Raw genomic sequence first — 16,333 nt, 5'->3', positions numbered from 1 at the left:
GACCTCTTCACATAGCGTCTGCTGAAAAGCCTCATCCTTTTCTTCACTTGCAAGGCCATCAAAGAGGATTAGTGCAGACAAAGTGGCACGAAGCCATTGCTGAGGTTCAAACATGCCCGACTCAGTGCTGAATTTACTCAAAGCTGCAGTGTGAGACTTTTACCTGACAATAACAATCATTGAATGTTGATTACATTACACCTTTGCCAAATGGCGTCATACAAAAAGTGTTTCGAAATGTGCTGCAGTGCGGTTAAAAATGTTTAGTCCTTAGAGTATTGTTTACTTTGGTTCTTCAAATTTATTGTTTAATGGGAAGCCCAACACATCGGTGATGGATTCTTTTTGGGAACTTGGCTATGAGCACACCTAGTATATGCCATTTACAAAAAAAAAGAAGAAGATTGTTTTTGCTTTATTTTTGCCTTTTTGTAATCCAACAATAAGCCGCCATTCCTTACCATTTTTTTATTATGGAGAATAAAAGATAATGAGGCCCTGATGACTTGTAGGAAATGCTTCATCATTTTTTGCTCTCTGCTCCACAGAAATAAAGTTTATTTATGATAGCCTAATGGCTTTGTGTGAGGGGCAAACACACAGTTGACTATTATGACAGCAGGGCTTTGGTATTCAAAATGATGAAGAGAAATGAAACTTGGCATTTATCGCAGCAAAGAAAATTACATTGTTTCCACTCACACGAGATGCAACTTAATATCCTCAACTTTCCAACAATAGCAGACAGAATGATGACTTATGTGCCGCTTTGTTCTTCATTCAGTTTGAGATACACTTCCATTTATTAATTCAACTTTTTAATCATTCATGTTTAATGATTGTTGATTGTCCAAACATTGAATTGAACAATGAATGCCCTGAAATTGAATGGCGACTGTTCCAGGGTGCCTCTCCCTTAAAGCCAGCAAGCCTACTAACTAATGAATAGGAGTATGATTTCAACCACATTCATTTGCATTACATTAATTATATATATATATAATAATAAAAAAAGACAATATGGCAGACACAGCTCTCAGCATGAAAGCATTCTCTCTTGTTTGAAAATACACAAGTGTGTATTGAAATGCATTCCTTAAATAGTACAGGCTTGTCAGGATTTTTTTTTGGGGGGGGGGGGGTCGAAACAGAAATAAAAGTGCCTGTCCTCTTCTGATCCACTTTATTACCTGTCTGCTGTACACGCACTCGCACGTCTGACAAAACATGACCTGAAGCCCTTCGAGCACTCATGTGTTCACTCACGTGACTATTAAGACTGTCTGTGTGTTGTCTACGTGCTGCAACAATGCAGAGACCTGCGTAACACGGAAAAGGGTCTGACTTCACAGTAGAGAATATTGCAGCCTGGCCTGAGGGCTCTGTGACAAAAACACCAGTTGGAAGGTTTCAACTCGTTGTGCATCAGACAACATCACAGAGACAAGATGTGGTCATGTTACATCTGACAATGTCCCATAACAGCACCAAAAATAGAAGTGACTCATTGGGACAACAAGGGCTTGGACAGAGATGACGTTTTGATGATATTGCCTTTGTATATAACCACAATGAAATGCTTCAACATGAGATATTTCACAATATGGCTTTTACCTTTCAAGAAGTACAGGTGGAATGCTCTCATGTAAACATTCAGTGCAGGGTGGAAAACGTGTGTGAATCCCATGGCTAATGACTTCTCCAAGAGTCAATTAGTGTCAGGAATCAGCTAACCAAGAGAGTCCAGTCAATGAGGCAAGGTTGATTCAAGCTGCCCCGACTTGAAAAACAACCTGGATGCATCGCTATCTTCGATAGAAAATGAATTCCCAAGTTAAGTTAAGACTGCATCTCTGCCAATTGGAGCTTAATGGAAGATTTGAGATGCGACAGGACGACAACCTGAGGCACACAACTACAGTAAATCAATGGTGAATGTCTTCTGCAGAAGAGAAGGATTAGCCCATTCTGATTCCTGACCACAACACAATGGCGATGCTGCAATTCATAGCAGACACCCGAGAATACTCATGGACTGTTGTTGTTGCTCCTGAGCAGGTCAGATGTGCAACCGCAGGAACAGTTTGTTTGAGGTCGCTGCTGCCAAAAGGAGGCAAAATTAGTTATCAAATCCAAAGGTTCACATACTGTACCTTTTCCATCCCGTAATTATGTGACATTCACGTTGGAAACAGTAATGTATGAAATTGTTGTCGTGGTTTTTGGTTTGAAATGTGATTTCTGTCCATCGCTTGGACAGAAATCAAGGTAATTTCAAAGGTTTCACATGTTTTCTTGCACATTATATGAACGCTAACGGTCCATTAACTCATTTGCTCACAAAAACGTAATAATGCGTTCTATTTTAAATGTTTCAAGTGTCCCAAAGACATATTTATACGTTTTTAAATGTTTTTTATTTAGAATGCTTTGATGCAGCCTCTCAACTACAAAGAACGGTTGAAGAACGAGACTCTAATCTTTCTTTTGGTATGTTCCATGTTTTTATAGCAATTTACGACAATATTCTGTAGGCATTGCAAAATCAGTCAAAATCCAGTAAAACAGCTGCGAGTGAAGTGGATTGCTTCAGTGAAAATGGCTTGGAGTGAATGAGTTAATGAGGTGACTCCTGACAATAAAACAAGAATAAATGCGAGATGTCGCATTTCTCTTTGCTTACATTCAGCCAAAAGCTACAAAACTGATGGGAAAATGCTTCAGTGCAGATGGACAATAACCCTCTGAAAGCAACATTTAATTATAATTTGTTAAGACAAAATAAAATTTAATATTGAAAACAATGACAGCTAATTCAATGGCCATTCAGTTATGTGAGCCAGTTGTGAGCGTGCATTTCACATACAGAATACCACAAACAAGGACCCAAGAGCAGCATTTAAGTCCATCACTACTTTTGTTGGTCAGAAGTGTGCACACGATAATACAAAAGTAATCCAATCACTAAAAAATCATCAAGAGACAAATGAATGCTCCAACTCACAGTTCAGGGTAAAATGATAGCAAAACATGATGGATAAGACACAAATAAGAGAGGCTGGTGCAACACAAAAGGAGGGATTGAAAAAGTTGAGAAGGTACAAAAACATGCACAAGGAAAAAAAGGACCCAACATGAAGACGACCTAACAAATGGCACTAAATCCTACACACTGTCCCTTCAACATTGCACGAAATGAATTGCAATTTTCTATTCTCCTAATTTATCATTTCTGATAGTTAAATGACCAGAAGAGTTGCGAGTACCAATACCTTAAAATAAGGCCAGGTATCACCCCTGTACTGATAACTGGTATCAGTACTCATCCATCCCTATTGCAACTTCTGCTTTTAATTACAATTATGGCAGATTTCCAAATACTTAATCAATGACAATATGTGTTGCATTTCTTCACCAAGCTGACATTTCCACATCTGTTACATGATACATTTTATTTAAATAATTTCCTCTTGTGTTATATGATTTTTTTTTTTTTGTGTGTGTGAATGACAATAGCCAGCTTGGAAGACTCTAGACTTTGGTAAAAAAAAAAAAAAAAAAGTGCCAGTCAAAAGTTTGGGTATACTTACTCATCTCATCCCATAAATTGTGATGTTGTGCACTGGTCCACAAAGAAACAAATAATTAGGTCTTTAGCAATTAATGAAACGAATAGACGAAAAAGAGGTGTTTTGCTATGTGGATCTTCATACAATCCCTCGACCTGATAGTTTAATGTATTTACAGAAAGTGCTTGTAGGACTGTAATGAAAGTCTTTTATACTTTCTTTCAAATGTTTGTCCAAGAGAAGATTTGCAGAAAGTCAAACCATTTGCCACGTATGTATGAATTATTTACTATGCCATTCAAATCTTAAGCTTAATAATATAGACTCCAGTTAAAACGAGCGACCAGAACTTTATTTGTTTGAGGCAAAAGTAGTCGGGGAAAGTAGGAATGGTGTGCTATTTAAGAGACAATATCCCAGATTCATCAGATGTTAGAATTGGGAATGAAAGTAGGTCAGAGGAGGATGAAAGCAGGAATCCCTAGTTGAAGAAAGTGGGAGGAACGCACTTCCTTATTGAGCTTTTGTTTTTTGTAATGACTCTTGTGCCACTGGAGTCCTTTTCAGCAATGATGCTGCAAAATGAGATTGTGACAGCCGCGCGTGTGCGTTTAAGTGAGATGGGTTGTGCCTGCGTGACACCTCAACCACTCTGCCTGTGTAGCGCCACGTTAAGTGCCAACGTCTCAGGCTGTGGTCTGGAAGCATTCCTTGGGCAAGCCCACAGCCTTGACCCGCCATGCATATGCTAAAAAAAAAAAAAAGTGTGCAGCTCTCAAAAGCCACTCTCCTCCCCTGTGGTGCTGGCATGGCGAGTACCAATAGATCCTGCTGGGCCTGCGGCGGTGTTGGTATGCGGCCCCCGCCGGGAGGAATGGGGTGAAAGTGGAGAAGGTTCTGAGCTCTGAGCCTTGGCAGTGAGAAGAAAGCAAGTGTGGAGCTGTGATATGTGACCATCTGGAAGAGAACATCAGGCTCGCTGCGAGGCTCCTTGCTCAGTGGTGGAGTGTTGCACTTACACACACTTCCCAACATGCATCCATCTTCTGTTTATCTTCCTGGAGCAGCTGTTGGAGCGTTCTCTTCATGCAATACGGACGTCAGGCAAAATGAAAACACAGCTTGTAACAACGGATGGGAGGCACCGATTTCAGTTATCGGTATGGGGCTTGCAACCAGTATCAGCCGCCCAATTGTGGCTGTTTTATGATCAGAAACTAGAAATTTGAGGAACAGAAAACTGCCAATAATCTAATGAAATGTTACCGAAAAATGTTAGACGTATTGGGATATATACACGGTAACATTTGAAGAGTAAATTTTTCTCTAAACAGAGTGCAATTGCCCCCGCTCTAAACAGAGTAATATTTACAGTTGGAAGAAAGAATTTTTACTGTGTATGAGAGAATTGGCCTTTCTCATGACAAAAACCTAGTAAAGTACATTTTAGAAGGACATTTTTTTGAGTACATTTGACTAGTTAAAGTTACACAATGGTTAAGGAACAAACTCATGACCTTCAGCTTGGGCGACTGCCACTCTACCACCTGAGCTATGCCACACCTACTGTTTGATAATATCCAAAAGGAGACAAAAAACAACTTGGAGGTATGAAGATTAAAACTGACCAGAGCAATATACTAACACACAGTAGGAGTGGCATGGTTCAGAGAGTAGATTGGCTGTATCCCAACCTGAAGTGGTGGGTTTGTTCCTCAGCCCTTGAGTGACTTAAAAATAAATAAATAAATAAATAAACAATAGTAAAATTTTGTCCAAATCTCTCTTTGCAAAATTTACTGAGTGAAAAATCTTTAACTGATTTTTTTTCATGGGATAGGCAAACTTTCTCGTTCACAGTAAAACTATTTTGAGTAAATTTTACTCTCTTACAAGTGTACATTTTACTCTGTTTAGTGGGACCAAAGAGTGGGACCAAATCGAAAACATTTACTGTGTAGGTCTTTCTTTGTAAATCTGACACTTTTCAAAGTGTTACTTTTCTCACACTTAACCAATGTTACTCCAACACTGTATAGTCTTAAAAATCTACTCCAGTAAACACTGAGTAGTGTTGAACTTACTCTTGTACACTAGTGTCAGTGTTAAACATTTAATTCTGCCAAACTACACTAACTCTGGTGTTTAAACACTTATGAGAGTATTGCACTAGTGCCAGTGTTAAAAACTTAAATCAAATAATACTTATATAGCATTTTCCCTCCTAACAAGGCCCTCAAGGCGCTTTACATTTTGGCTATAGATGAGACAGCATCTGGAGCAATTAGGGATTCATTATTTTGCTCAAGGATAGTTTGGCATAATCACTCTGGCCTGGGATCGAACCCACGATCTCAGGGTCAAGAGGGGACCACTCTATCACAGAGCCACACCATTGCAACAACAACAGCTGGATGTATCGCTATTGAAATGTCAACCGCGCGCTGGAAATTTGGAACGTTTCTCCTTCGCCAGAAATGAAGGTGTGGTCGATTTAACACGCAAGGTAAAACACGCAATATCCACCCCAACCCTCAAGGAAATTTACTCTGACAACTTAACTTTTTTATTTTTTTTATCCTAACAGTGTTAAAACAACACTGCTTACTGCATATTTGATCAAACACTAGAAATTAAACACTGACTGATTCCGCTGTGTATTTTTAGGAGTTTGTATAGCCTACTGCCGACATGGTTTTGGTAGTGGCTGCTGTTTTTTTTTTTACTTTTAACTGAGATGCTGTGATAAAAATAAGTTATTTCCTACCTACAAAGCTGAAAACGAATATTAAAGATACTTGCAAGTCTCTGGGCGCCTTCCTGCTGTCCCACTATGTAGCCAGTGTGTATTTTATGACGTGGCTCATAAATTAAACATTGCCTGGTCTTCCCTCGACGTAAAAATAACTTGGTTTGTTGCACAGCGTGATGCCCGCGCACACAGCGCTCTGTCTTTAATGAAGTGTTGCCATGAAAAGTGCACAGATCCCAATGCAGGACTCCCTCAGACTGTGTGGCAACCATATTGTGACTTCTTCAGACTCCCTCCGTGACTCTCTGAGCTCATTTGGTTGTACAATTGGACAAGGGATATGCATCCATATCCCTTGTGGGACTTATTTTAATTACACTGAATGCTTTGTCTTTGTGCCGCACATTTCCATGTTTATCTTCGTGCACGGATGCAAACTGGGATTACTTCGAAGATTGTTCTGTTGTGCTGAATGTCTCTCTTAACGAGGCCCCTGGTTTGTGGCAAAACACGCTGAGCTCATTTGAATGTTTCTTGCGCAGGGTGACATTATTTTTTACTTTAATGCCGCTCCAAGCAATGCTCTGATTAGACAGCTGATAATGAAAAATGATCACCTCTCCTCCTCACTATTTTTAGATTCCCCCCCCCCCCCCTTCATGCCATGAAGGTAGAATTATCCCCACTCAAGCCTTGTTTTGAAGTTCTAATTATATTTGATGTAGAAGACAAAAAATACGCATGGAAGCAGCGGGGATAATTGTTGACTTGCCTGAATCAAGTCAAACATAAATGCATCAACAACTGATTAATTTTGGCAGTAATGTGGAAGAGGGAAGCCGGTGTCGTGATGATTATAATTTTTTACACTGCAGGATGCTGCTTGAAAACAATTGTTTTATCACTCATGCCCGTAATGTGGTACACTCAGTGTGTGTTGTGCTTGCGGTATTGAGAGCTTTTGAGTCATGGAACTCGTCAAGCCTAAGTCCTCTTGGGGGTGATGGTGAATGTGCAGTGCTGCGGTGGTCAGCAGGACTGAAGTACTGATGGCCGCCAGTGAAAACTATCTTGAATCTTCTCAATTTCTAAACTCCTCACATGTTGCTAGTTTCATGTGTCATTTAGGTACAATCCTGCCCAAATGTGCTCTTCTGCTTTCTGGCAGGGCATTAAGAGACAAATGTGACAGTGGAGCTGCATCTCCTCAGTATCACACACTGAGGAGCCGATGGTATTTGTCAAGGTTCTGGAACCCGATGACACAGAACGTAATTGCTTTTGGTGATTATCTAAAGCTTTCATCACTGTTTCTGTAAACAATTACTGATTGTTTGCCATATCACCTGAGGAATTAATTCACCTTGATCTGGAATTTCAACAGCTGGAAATGTTTCAGCGTAATAAACCAATTACAGCGGGACTTTTTTTTTGGGGGGGGGGGGGGGTAATTAAATAATCCCCCCCATGGGCATCTTCTTAGATAATGTACAGATCGAGTTTAGAAGGTTTCGGTTCTTCGTGGAGGAATGGTTCTTTGGCCCAGATGACCTTGGAATGATGTCTGTCTGTCCGTCCATCTATCCGCCCATCCGTCTGTCTGTCTGTCTATCTATCTATCTATCTATCTATCTATCTATCTATCTATCTATCTATCTATCTATCTATCTATCTATCTATCTACAGCAATTAACTTTGTGTAAATGATCGCTTCTACGCATGTGTAATCAGCGCACGTTACAAAAGTCAGGTAAGCAGCACCTGCATGAAGCCTGTCGATTAAAAAGAAGTAGAAGAAGAAGAAGAAGAAGAAGAAGAAGAAGAAGGAGCAGGCAATTCTGCGGTTCGAGGGGAAGGGAAGAAGAGCCAGGAGTGCATCGAAGACGCCTCTCTCCTCCCCTTTTCTTGCCAAGTCCGTCGCACGGCTCCATCTCTCTCTCTCTCTCTCTCTCTCTCTCTCTCTCTCTCTCTCTCTCTCTCTCTCTCTCTCTCTCTCACTCTCTCTCTCTCTCTCTCTCTCTCTCCCAAAATGACATTGGTCTGCCTCGAAACATGATAACAGATAAGTCTCCCTGCGCTCCGCGTTGTCGCACAGACCGCAATGACGACAACTTGAAACTAAATTAACAGGCGTAAATACGTTTTTCAAAGAAAAGAGAAACATTTTTTTTTTAAAATAAAAATAAAAGGGGGTTCGCACTGGATTCTGGTCCGCGCGCGCCCACGAGGAATAACAAGAGGAGAATTTTGTGACGCGCACTCGCTCCGCTGTGCTCCCGCACCTCGTCGATCTTGGCTAAAGTGTTCAACTGCAGGCAAAGTGAGCATGTATGTGCACGGCTTGATACGCGCTAGCCTTGGATTTGTTGGCTTCTGCCTGGTTGCCTTTGTCCAACAGTCCGCTTCAGGAAGTAAAACCAGCCAAGGTAAGTTTTCACCTCCTCCACTTATTATCTAAGTGCAACTGCTGTGGGCTGTTTTTTGTTTGTGTTGTCAAACTGCAGTGTCCTTTAAAAACAACAACTGTTTGATGCATTGCTAATGACGGCTCTCCTACAGAACACTAAAAAGTACACAAAGTATTGGGAGCACTGTTTAAAAACACGCATTTAATTGAGGTGTTTAGGCACCCCATGTTGAGTCAAAGCAGTCGACTCCTTACTTTGCAGTCATCAGAAGACACTCCACTCAAATGAAGTTTGCTGTCATTCCAGTGCTTGACTTTGATCTTGAGCGGTGCGAACAGTTATGTTTCATAGGCCATCTTACAGGTACAGCCAGACTAGCGGAAGGCATTTGTCACAGTCCAGACAAGTATTTGACACCTGGCTGTAACGCACACACGCAGGAGCCTGTGAGTGTCAGACACTGCAGCTACAGTGCCGAGTTGCCCCGCCGCCTGCCCTCTTGCTCTCTTGTCCTGTGAGAAATGCTCCAGAGCACACAAGCGGCCCAGCCTCAATCCCCTCGATTGCCGACACCTTGCAGGAACAAGCGAGGCACAGTATTCCGCCGTGATTCCGTCCCGCTTGGCCCCTCGTCACTTCATGTTCCCACAATACAAAATGCCGAGCCGGGCCTGCCAGAAGTATTTGCATGCAAAGAAAGACACATAATGGTTTGTGTGCGAGTGTTGATTGTGGGTTGGTGATGTTTCACACACACAAAAAGACATCTCTCGCGCTGTCGACAAGGCAAAAAAAAAAGGGGGGTGGGTGACTATTTTGCACCCTGGGTGGTCTGCCCCCCACTTGTGGGAAAACTCAATATTTACATTTTGCAATTAGAACGACTTTTTCTCACTTTATTTTCCACATCAATTGCACGCTTCCTTGTAGCGTGGAACACGGTTGCATAAGCATTGGTGTGAAATGGCGACATGCACCTGTTTGTTGGTCACCAGTGAGCAGAGACCCCACCGGCCTCGGGGCCACTTCCCGAGAGCAGAGACTCATTTTGCGGCTACATTTTTCTTGACTTTGGTGCCGCCGACAAGCTGGAAGCCGTCTTTTTAAGAAAGGCACAATTTGTCAGCTCGACACTTACTCAAGGCTGACAAGCATCTTTGTCTTTCATCAATGTCAGACTAATCATAGCACTCAGACATAAGTCATTACTCAGAGGGTGGGAAGAGCCACAGTGGAATGAGGGAGGGAGAAACTGGAGGATGTGACGAAGAGGAGAATGGCGGAGAAACCGGAGAGATTAAGTGAGGCCAGACGTAGGAGCGGCCACATGGTGGCAAAGAGGAGCGAAGGCTGGACGAGAGCCGTAGACGTCACGGCAAATCACTTTCCTTCCAACACAGTCAAGAGCGCTTCGCTAATGCGCCGGCACCAAGGCAACGGTTGGTGTGGGCCTGACATGTTGCTGTGCTTGGCTGTGTTGGTGTAACCTCTGCTCCAGGGCCTGGGGGTCTAAAGACACGGGGCCGGCGCAGTGGGGAGGAAGGCCGCGTCTAGGTCCGGTCACACTGTGGGAACCCAGCAGCCTTGGCAATATGAGACCCCGAGTGACGGGGCCGCTTACCTAGAGATGCTGCCTACCTCCCTCCAATCTGGAGAGGAGATGAGAGAGCGAGAGAGCGAGAGAGGGAGGGAGCCCACCAGCCCACCCCCGACATTCACTCACCCCTTTCCTTTTGCACCCAACTCTTGCTTTGTTTGCTTTGTCTTCGCTTCCTTTCCTTTGCATTTAATGAAGTAGCGGCGCTTTTGCTACTCGGCCATAGGGAAAGCCAATGTTACACACGCACACACCACAAACCAAGACATTTTGCATATTAAAAAAGGGTTGGGACTTAGCGTCTTTGACACGGATCATTTCTGTGAAAAGTGGTGAAATCTTTATTACATTTGGACATTTTGAAAATGTAAATGGTCCCATGAATCCAACAAGAGCACAAAATGCGTCTTTCGTCGTTTGTCAGATAAATAGCCAGAGCCTCCCACCTGCACACCTTGTCCCTTTGGTCTTGAACTTCGTAAAACAGAAAATAAAAGGAATCACAAAGAAAGTGGGCAACAATAGGAAAAAGACTTTGGTCTTCTCCTGTCATCATCTTGTGTCCTTTGTGCAGTAGCCGGGGACGCTCTTGTGGAGCTGTTGGCTGAGTTGTTTGACTTTCTCCCCCAAAGGCTGCATGTATACCTTAAAAACAAGATCATGTAAAAGTCTGCCTGCCAAGTTGAGCTGGGAGATGTGTTCAATCAAAAATGTTCTTTATAATAATATGTTATGTACGCCCGATAGTCCTAAAACATGGCATTCCGATTAATATTGTTTCCTATTGTGAAATATGAGTTTTTATCCATCTAGAGGGCCGTCATTTTGATACTGAAAATGACATCACAGTTGCTCAGGCAACAACCAATCACAGCTCACCTGTTTTCTGGAGCTGACCCATGATTGGGTGTTGCCTGAGGCTTGGGCAACTGCGATGTCATTTTCATTGTCATCTTCATTGTCGTCATAGAAATGGGTGGATTTTGCTTCTTAATTTGAATTCCACAAACAGAATATGAATCAGAATGCCATGTTTAGAGTATTGGGGCAGCATAAAACAAATTATTAAAGAGGACATTTTTGGGTTGTCTTCTTTAAATTAAAGTCTGAGTCTTTTCCCACAAAAATGGGATTTGTTTTTAATCCTGCAACCAAGCACGCATTTATTAACTCATTCACTGCCATTGACGGCTATAGACGTCAAAAATTCATTTTAACTATTTCTATTAGTCGAACATTTTTTTCACTTTTGTTAACAAGAGCATGAAAACCTAGAATTCAGATCATTTAATTTATATATATAATTTAGAACAGATATAAAATTTGTGATTAATAGTTAGTTATCTAGTGAAGTCATGCGATTAATTATGATTAAAAAAATGTAATCCCCTGACGTACCAAATTTTTTAATAATCTTTTCTTTTCTTTTTTTTTTAAATCGTGTCAAGCGATTTACATTTTTGATGGTAATTAACTGCATGACTGCAATAGTTAACTCACGATTAATCACAATTTTTATATCTGTTGTAAATGTACAATATTTTTTTTCTAGGTTTTCATACTCTTGTTAACAAAAGTGGGAAAAAATGCGAAACTAATAGAAATAGTTCAAATGAATTTTTGACGTCTATAGCCGTCAATGGCAGTGAATGAGTTAAAAGTAAAAGTTGTTCCTCTGGGGGGAAAAATGTTCCTTGTCAAAACGTGTAAACATAATATCATCTTTTAAATCGGCCAAATTAACATGGGGTGGCATGGCTCAGTGGTAGACTGGTTGTCTCCCAACCCAGAGGTTATGGGTTCAATCCCTAACCCTTTTGTGCATGTCGAAGTGTCCTTGAGCAAAGCACCGAACTCCCCCGTTGCTCCTGATGCTGCGTCATCATCAGTAGGCGAATGTGAAGTCAGCGTGAAGAGCTTTGAATGCCTTTACAAGTGGAAAAAATGCTATACAAGTGAAAGACCATAATGCCAACACAACTTTCAGTGAGCGCGAGGTGCATCTTCCATACAAAGTTAATTTATCGCTGAATCGAAAATAAACACAATTCTAAATGCACAATAACTACATGTATATGTGTATTTGAGACCTTTTCAACACAAAAGTAGACATTTCTACTATATCAGGTGTCAGTCATGCCCTTTTCACGGTTCAATCCCCCCTCCTCCACTGAAAACTGCAGGGTCACTTGTAGCACATAGTTGGGGTCTTCAATATGTGGATGCAAGCCTGCTTTTCCTTGAGGAAGTGAGCACCACATCTTTGGCAATATGCTGACACCTGAGATGGCCTTCTGCCGGCCTCCTTTCTACTCATACAAACAACAATGTGAACGATTCTGCTAATATTGTCTTGAATACATTTTTTCAGTAGAAACAAAAAAAACAACAACAACCCAGACATATCAACTAAAACAAATACCAATTAAAGTGAGTCATTGCCCAGCTTTGCTGTCAAGATACCTGCTGGAAGATGACAATGGTAATGTAATGCAAGACACAATATTTTTTTCTCCCCACCTCACTCTATAATCTGCCAAATTAAACCAGATGAGTGTCCAGCCTATGCATACCCTTCCCACCAAATCAAAGCGCTCTATTTAGCCAAGAAGCCCATGTTAGTTTGTGTCTGCCTGTACGTGCAGGATAGGCGTGCGGCGCCTGAGACGCCTCGGGGCCGCCCTCGGTCACTCGCCGATGACGAATGGGCCGAGGGGATCAATTCGGCATCACTTTACCCACTCAGCACACACTCTCACAAAGCATCTGCCTGCCAAGTGGCGCTGTACGTGTTGTTACACAGCAGCCGAGTGAGCGCTGAGATGATTATCTTGCCGTTACTTGAGTGGCGAACACACTCGATAACAATTCTGTCCAAGAGCGATGCGGTGTGATTCACGGCGAAACTTTGATCAGTGGGTTTGTGCCGAGGACAAGCTGGAGTGTACGGCAGCGATGAGTGATGGCCGACTGGATATAAATGATTGCACTTCGCAGGCACAAGTGCTTCCTCTCCCACAAATGAGGCTCCTTTATGGAGAACATTTTGCTGAAAGTATGGCTTCAGTGAATTGTGCAGTGTGAGGAATGAGCTCCATGTTTTGCAGGCACGAGTCCAGTGACATCCAACAGGCATTTATTGTGTCGCTACTTTTATCCGAAATGCTGGAATGTATAACCTCTCTGGAAGCATGTACTGTCCTGAAGCTATTAGACTTTAAAACTGTAATGGAAAATGCACATCTCATTTTGTTAATCACTTGGTGTAGTCATTATTCTTCTTATGATTAGCTGCTTATTCAAATGTAAGAGTCTGCGGTTTGTCCTAAGGTGTATTTTTAATGCTGCATTTATAGTCTGTTTTTATCACAAAGTCAAATCATCTAGTTTGTTGGCCTATATATTGTTGGAGCAGCAAGGTCACCTCATGATGCGTCACTGCAACAGTGCTAACATTAATGTTCAGAGTTGTGTACAAATTTTACTGCTCATTAAAATGAGTAGGGGAGACCGGGGCTAGTTGTATCACTTTTTATACTTTTATATATTTCTTGGAATCAATACATCATATATAAATAAAATGTTTACCAGATGAAAGACCAAAGTGTTAGTATATATTTTTTGTATTCATGTCATTTTCATACTTTGTGTCAGTGCAGAGTTATACGCCATCAAATAGAGGGAGCGAACATGTGACATGTTGCCCCCCCCATGGGTAAATTGTCACACTACACTGGATTTTGCAACTAATAAAACAAGGACAAAATTATCAATTTTCTCCTGTTTTTGTTTTGTTTTTATTTTTACAGCCAGAGAAATTGTTTGTCATTAATCTGGAAAATTTACCATAGTCACTGAGCAAACTTTAACATAAAATATTATAAAAATAGATTAAAGTCCTTAGGAACTGCTGGCATTAAGGGCATAGCCCACAGCCTCAAATGCCTGTTTTGCTTCCCTTAAACTGGAAATTTGAGATTACATTTAATAAAAAAAAATACAGCTTTTCAGTTAATGGATGGATGGATGGTTCATCATGAAACTTAAACCAGTCCTGACATGTGGGCATACTGTAGTTCCAAAAACAACTGGCAAATCCAATTTTAAACAATTAAACAAAACTAATTTCCTCACTCTTAAGACTCATCATCTGAAGGGCAAGTCTGGCATATGTAAACCGAGTTGTCAGAGGTGCATTATTCTTTGGCACATTCTTTTGTATATGCATATGTGACAACAAACCCCCAAATGACTGAGACAAGATGCCCTAAACTACCATGTTGGCTAATTCTTGCTCTAATTTAAAGTTATCTTAAAACAGAGCCGAGACTGAGGCATGACAAGATGCCTGAATCTCTCCTCTAACGTGTCCATTTGATTTGCTGCTAGAATTTGTCTATGTACGACACCTGTTTCAAAATATATGACGTTGAAAAATTCTACTTTGGGTTATGCATAACAGATAACTGACCCTCATTCCAGCTGACAATGTGCTATTCTCTTCTCAGACAGTACACAACCCCTGACTATTTATATGAAGGAAACTAGTATTCCACTTTCTCGATGCGCCCTCTGGTGGAGAAGAAAATTGCAATGTGACAACTTACCCATGATACATTTAGCCTCGGTTTTGTTGGCTTGTGCATTCATTAGCTTCACTTCATTTCTTTCAGCTCAAATTTGGTTAGTTTTTTATTCTTCTATGAGTAACAACAATATAAATCAACAGAATAATAACATTCACTATAAACACATGCCAGACAATGATTTCGAAATAGAAGACAAGGCTTTGTGTTCTTGATTTTTAAAAGACAACTTCTTCTAAAATCAGTAACCTTGGGCTAGTTTGTCAACAAATGCACACAGACCAGACTCATTATGTGTGTATGCGTATGTGTACAGTACAGGGTTTCCCCCAGAAAACTTGCCGAGCCTGGTGGTCGGTAACATATTCCTCCTTTGTGTGTGAGTGAGTGGGCACGGTGGCCCGTAACATGCGGCAACTATGAATCACCGGCGGGTGGGGAGTGGACGCTTAGCCTGGCGGGGTTGAGGCGTTTTTTTTTTTTAAGAAAAACATGGCGGGCCACCAGCCTTATAAAACGCTGGGGGAAACCCTGCAGTATACTACAGTATGTACATGTACTGTATGCGTACAGCCGAAACCTTGTACCTCCAAAATAATTATTTTTCAGGAGAAAACAGTACGTTTGTTCAACCATTTACATTGCATCATCAAAGAGAAAACACAATTTTCAACACATATTTGTTAATAATTTGTAAACATGACACCTACACGTGTGGACAGACCATTAGCATAGATTTTTTTTGATAAAATATGAAATCGACCAAATTATGGCTTATGACAACTGTCACTTCGATCAATTCTTTGCCCTACTTCTACACGTTATGCAATTCATCTTATCAATGACATCAATTCATAAATTACATTAAAAAAACATTCCAACACAGTAATTCAGCAGAGATGTAATTTATCATCTAAATATTTCAATATAAATGAAGTTCATAATATAGTGACAAAGCCTAAACCTAGGACACTGCAGATTTTCTGTTGCTCCTCACGGGAAGCCATTGGCTGCTGATCTCCTTCTGTGTCTGTTCTTACCTTGCTTGAAAATCACTTTATTAGCAACGCACACAGGCCTTCTGACCACTATTTGTCAAGTCAGTCAGTCAATAAAAGGGATGCACCAATACAAGTACTTACATGTGAGTATTCCCCAAATACAGATGCTTGGTAATGCCATTATGCCTTCTAATTGTAATTTAAAAAAAAGTGTTTTATTTTAAACCAATCATTGTTCAGAAACACAAAACAAAACATTTCTTGAACATGGCACAATTATAACTTGTCACTACAGTGGACCCCTGAGGATTTGCATATTCATTTTTTCCCTTTTTATTTCATTTTTTTATTTTAATTTTTTATTTTATTTTTGTCAGCATTTAAAAAAATATATACTTTTTTGGGTTAAAAAAATTAAAT

At 40.9% G+C, this 16,333-nt stretch overlaps 1 protein-coding gene across 4 annotated transcripts in view; it reads left to right on the top strand.

The window, feature by feature from the left end:
• The first annotated feature begins 8,372 nt into the window (after positions 1-8,372).
• Positions 8,373-16,333, top strand: part of LOC144037523 (signal peptide, CUB and EGF-like domain-containing protein 3) — a 114,098-nt gene continuing 106,137 nt past the window's right edge. For 3 of the 4 annotated variants that reach the window (XM_077549078.1, XM_077549070.1, XM_077549063.1), the window contains exon 1: positions 8,373-8,747. In XM_077549078.1, the coding sequence (XP_077405204.1) occupies positions 8,648-8,747 (100 nt within the window). In that variant the 5' untranslated portion in view covers positions 8,373-8,647. The remainder of the gene's footprint in view (positions 8,748-16,333) is intronic. The other variant, XM_077549082.1, reaches the window with a different exon arrangement.

Source organism: Vanacampus margaritifer, chromosome 1, assembly GCF_051991255.1.
Source record: "Vanacampus margaritifer isolate UIUO_Vmar chromosome 1, RoL_Vmar_1.0, whole genome shotgun sequence".
NCBI lineage: Eukaryota > Metazoa > Chordata > Actinopteri > Syngnathiformes > Syngnathidae > Vanacampus > Vanacampus margaritifer.
Note: the sequence above shows the minus strand (reverse complement) of the source record. Positions and strands in the feature narration are given on the sequence as shown.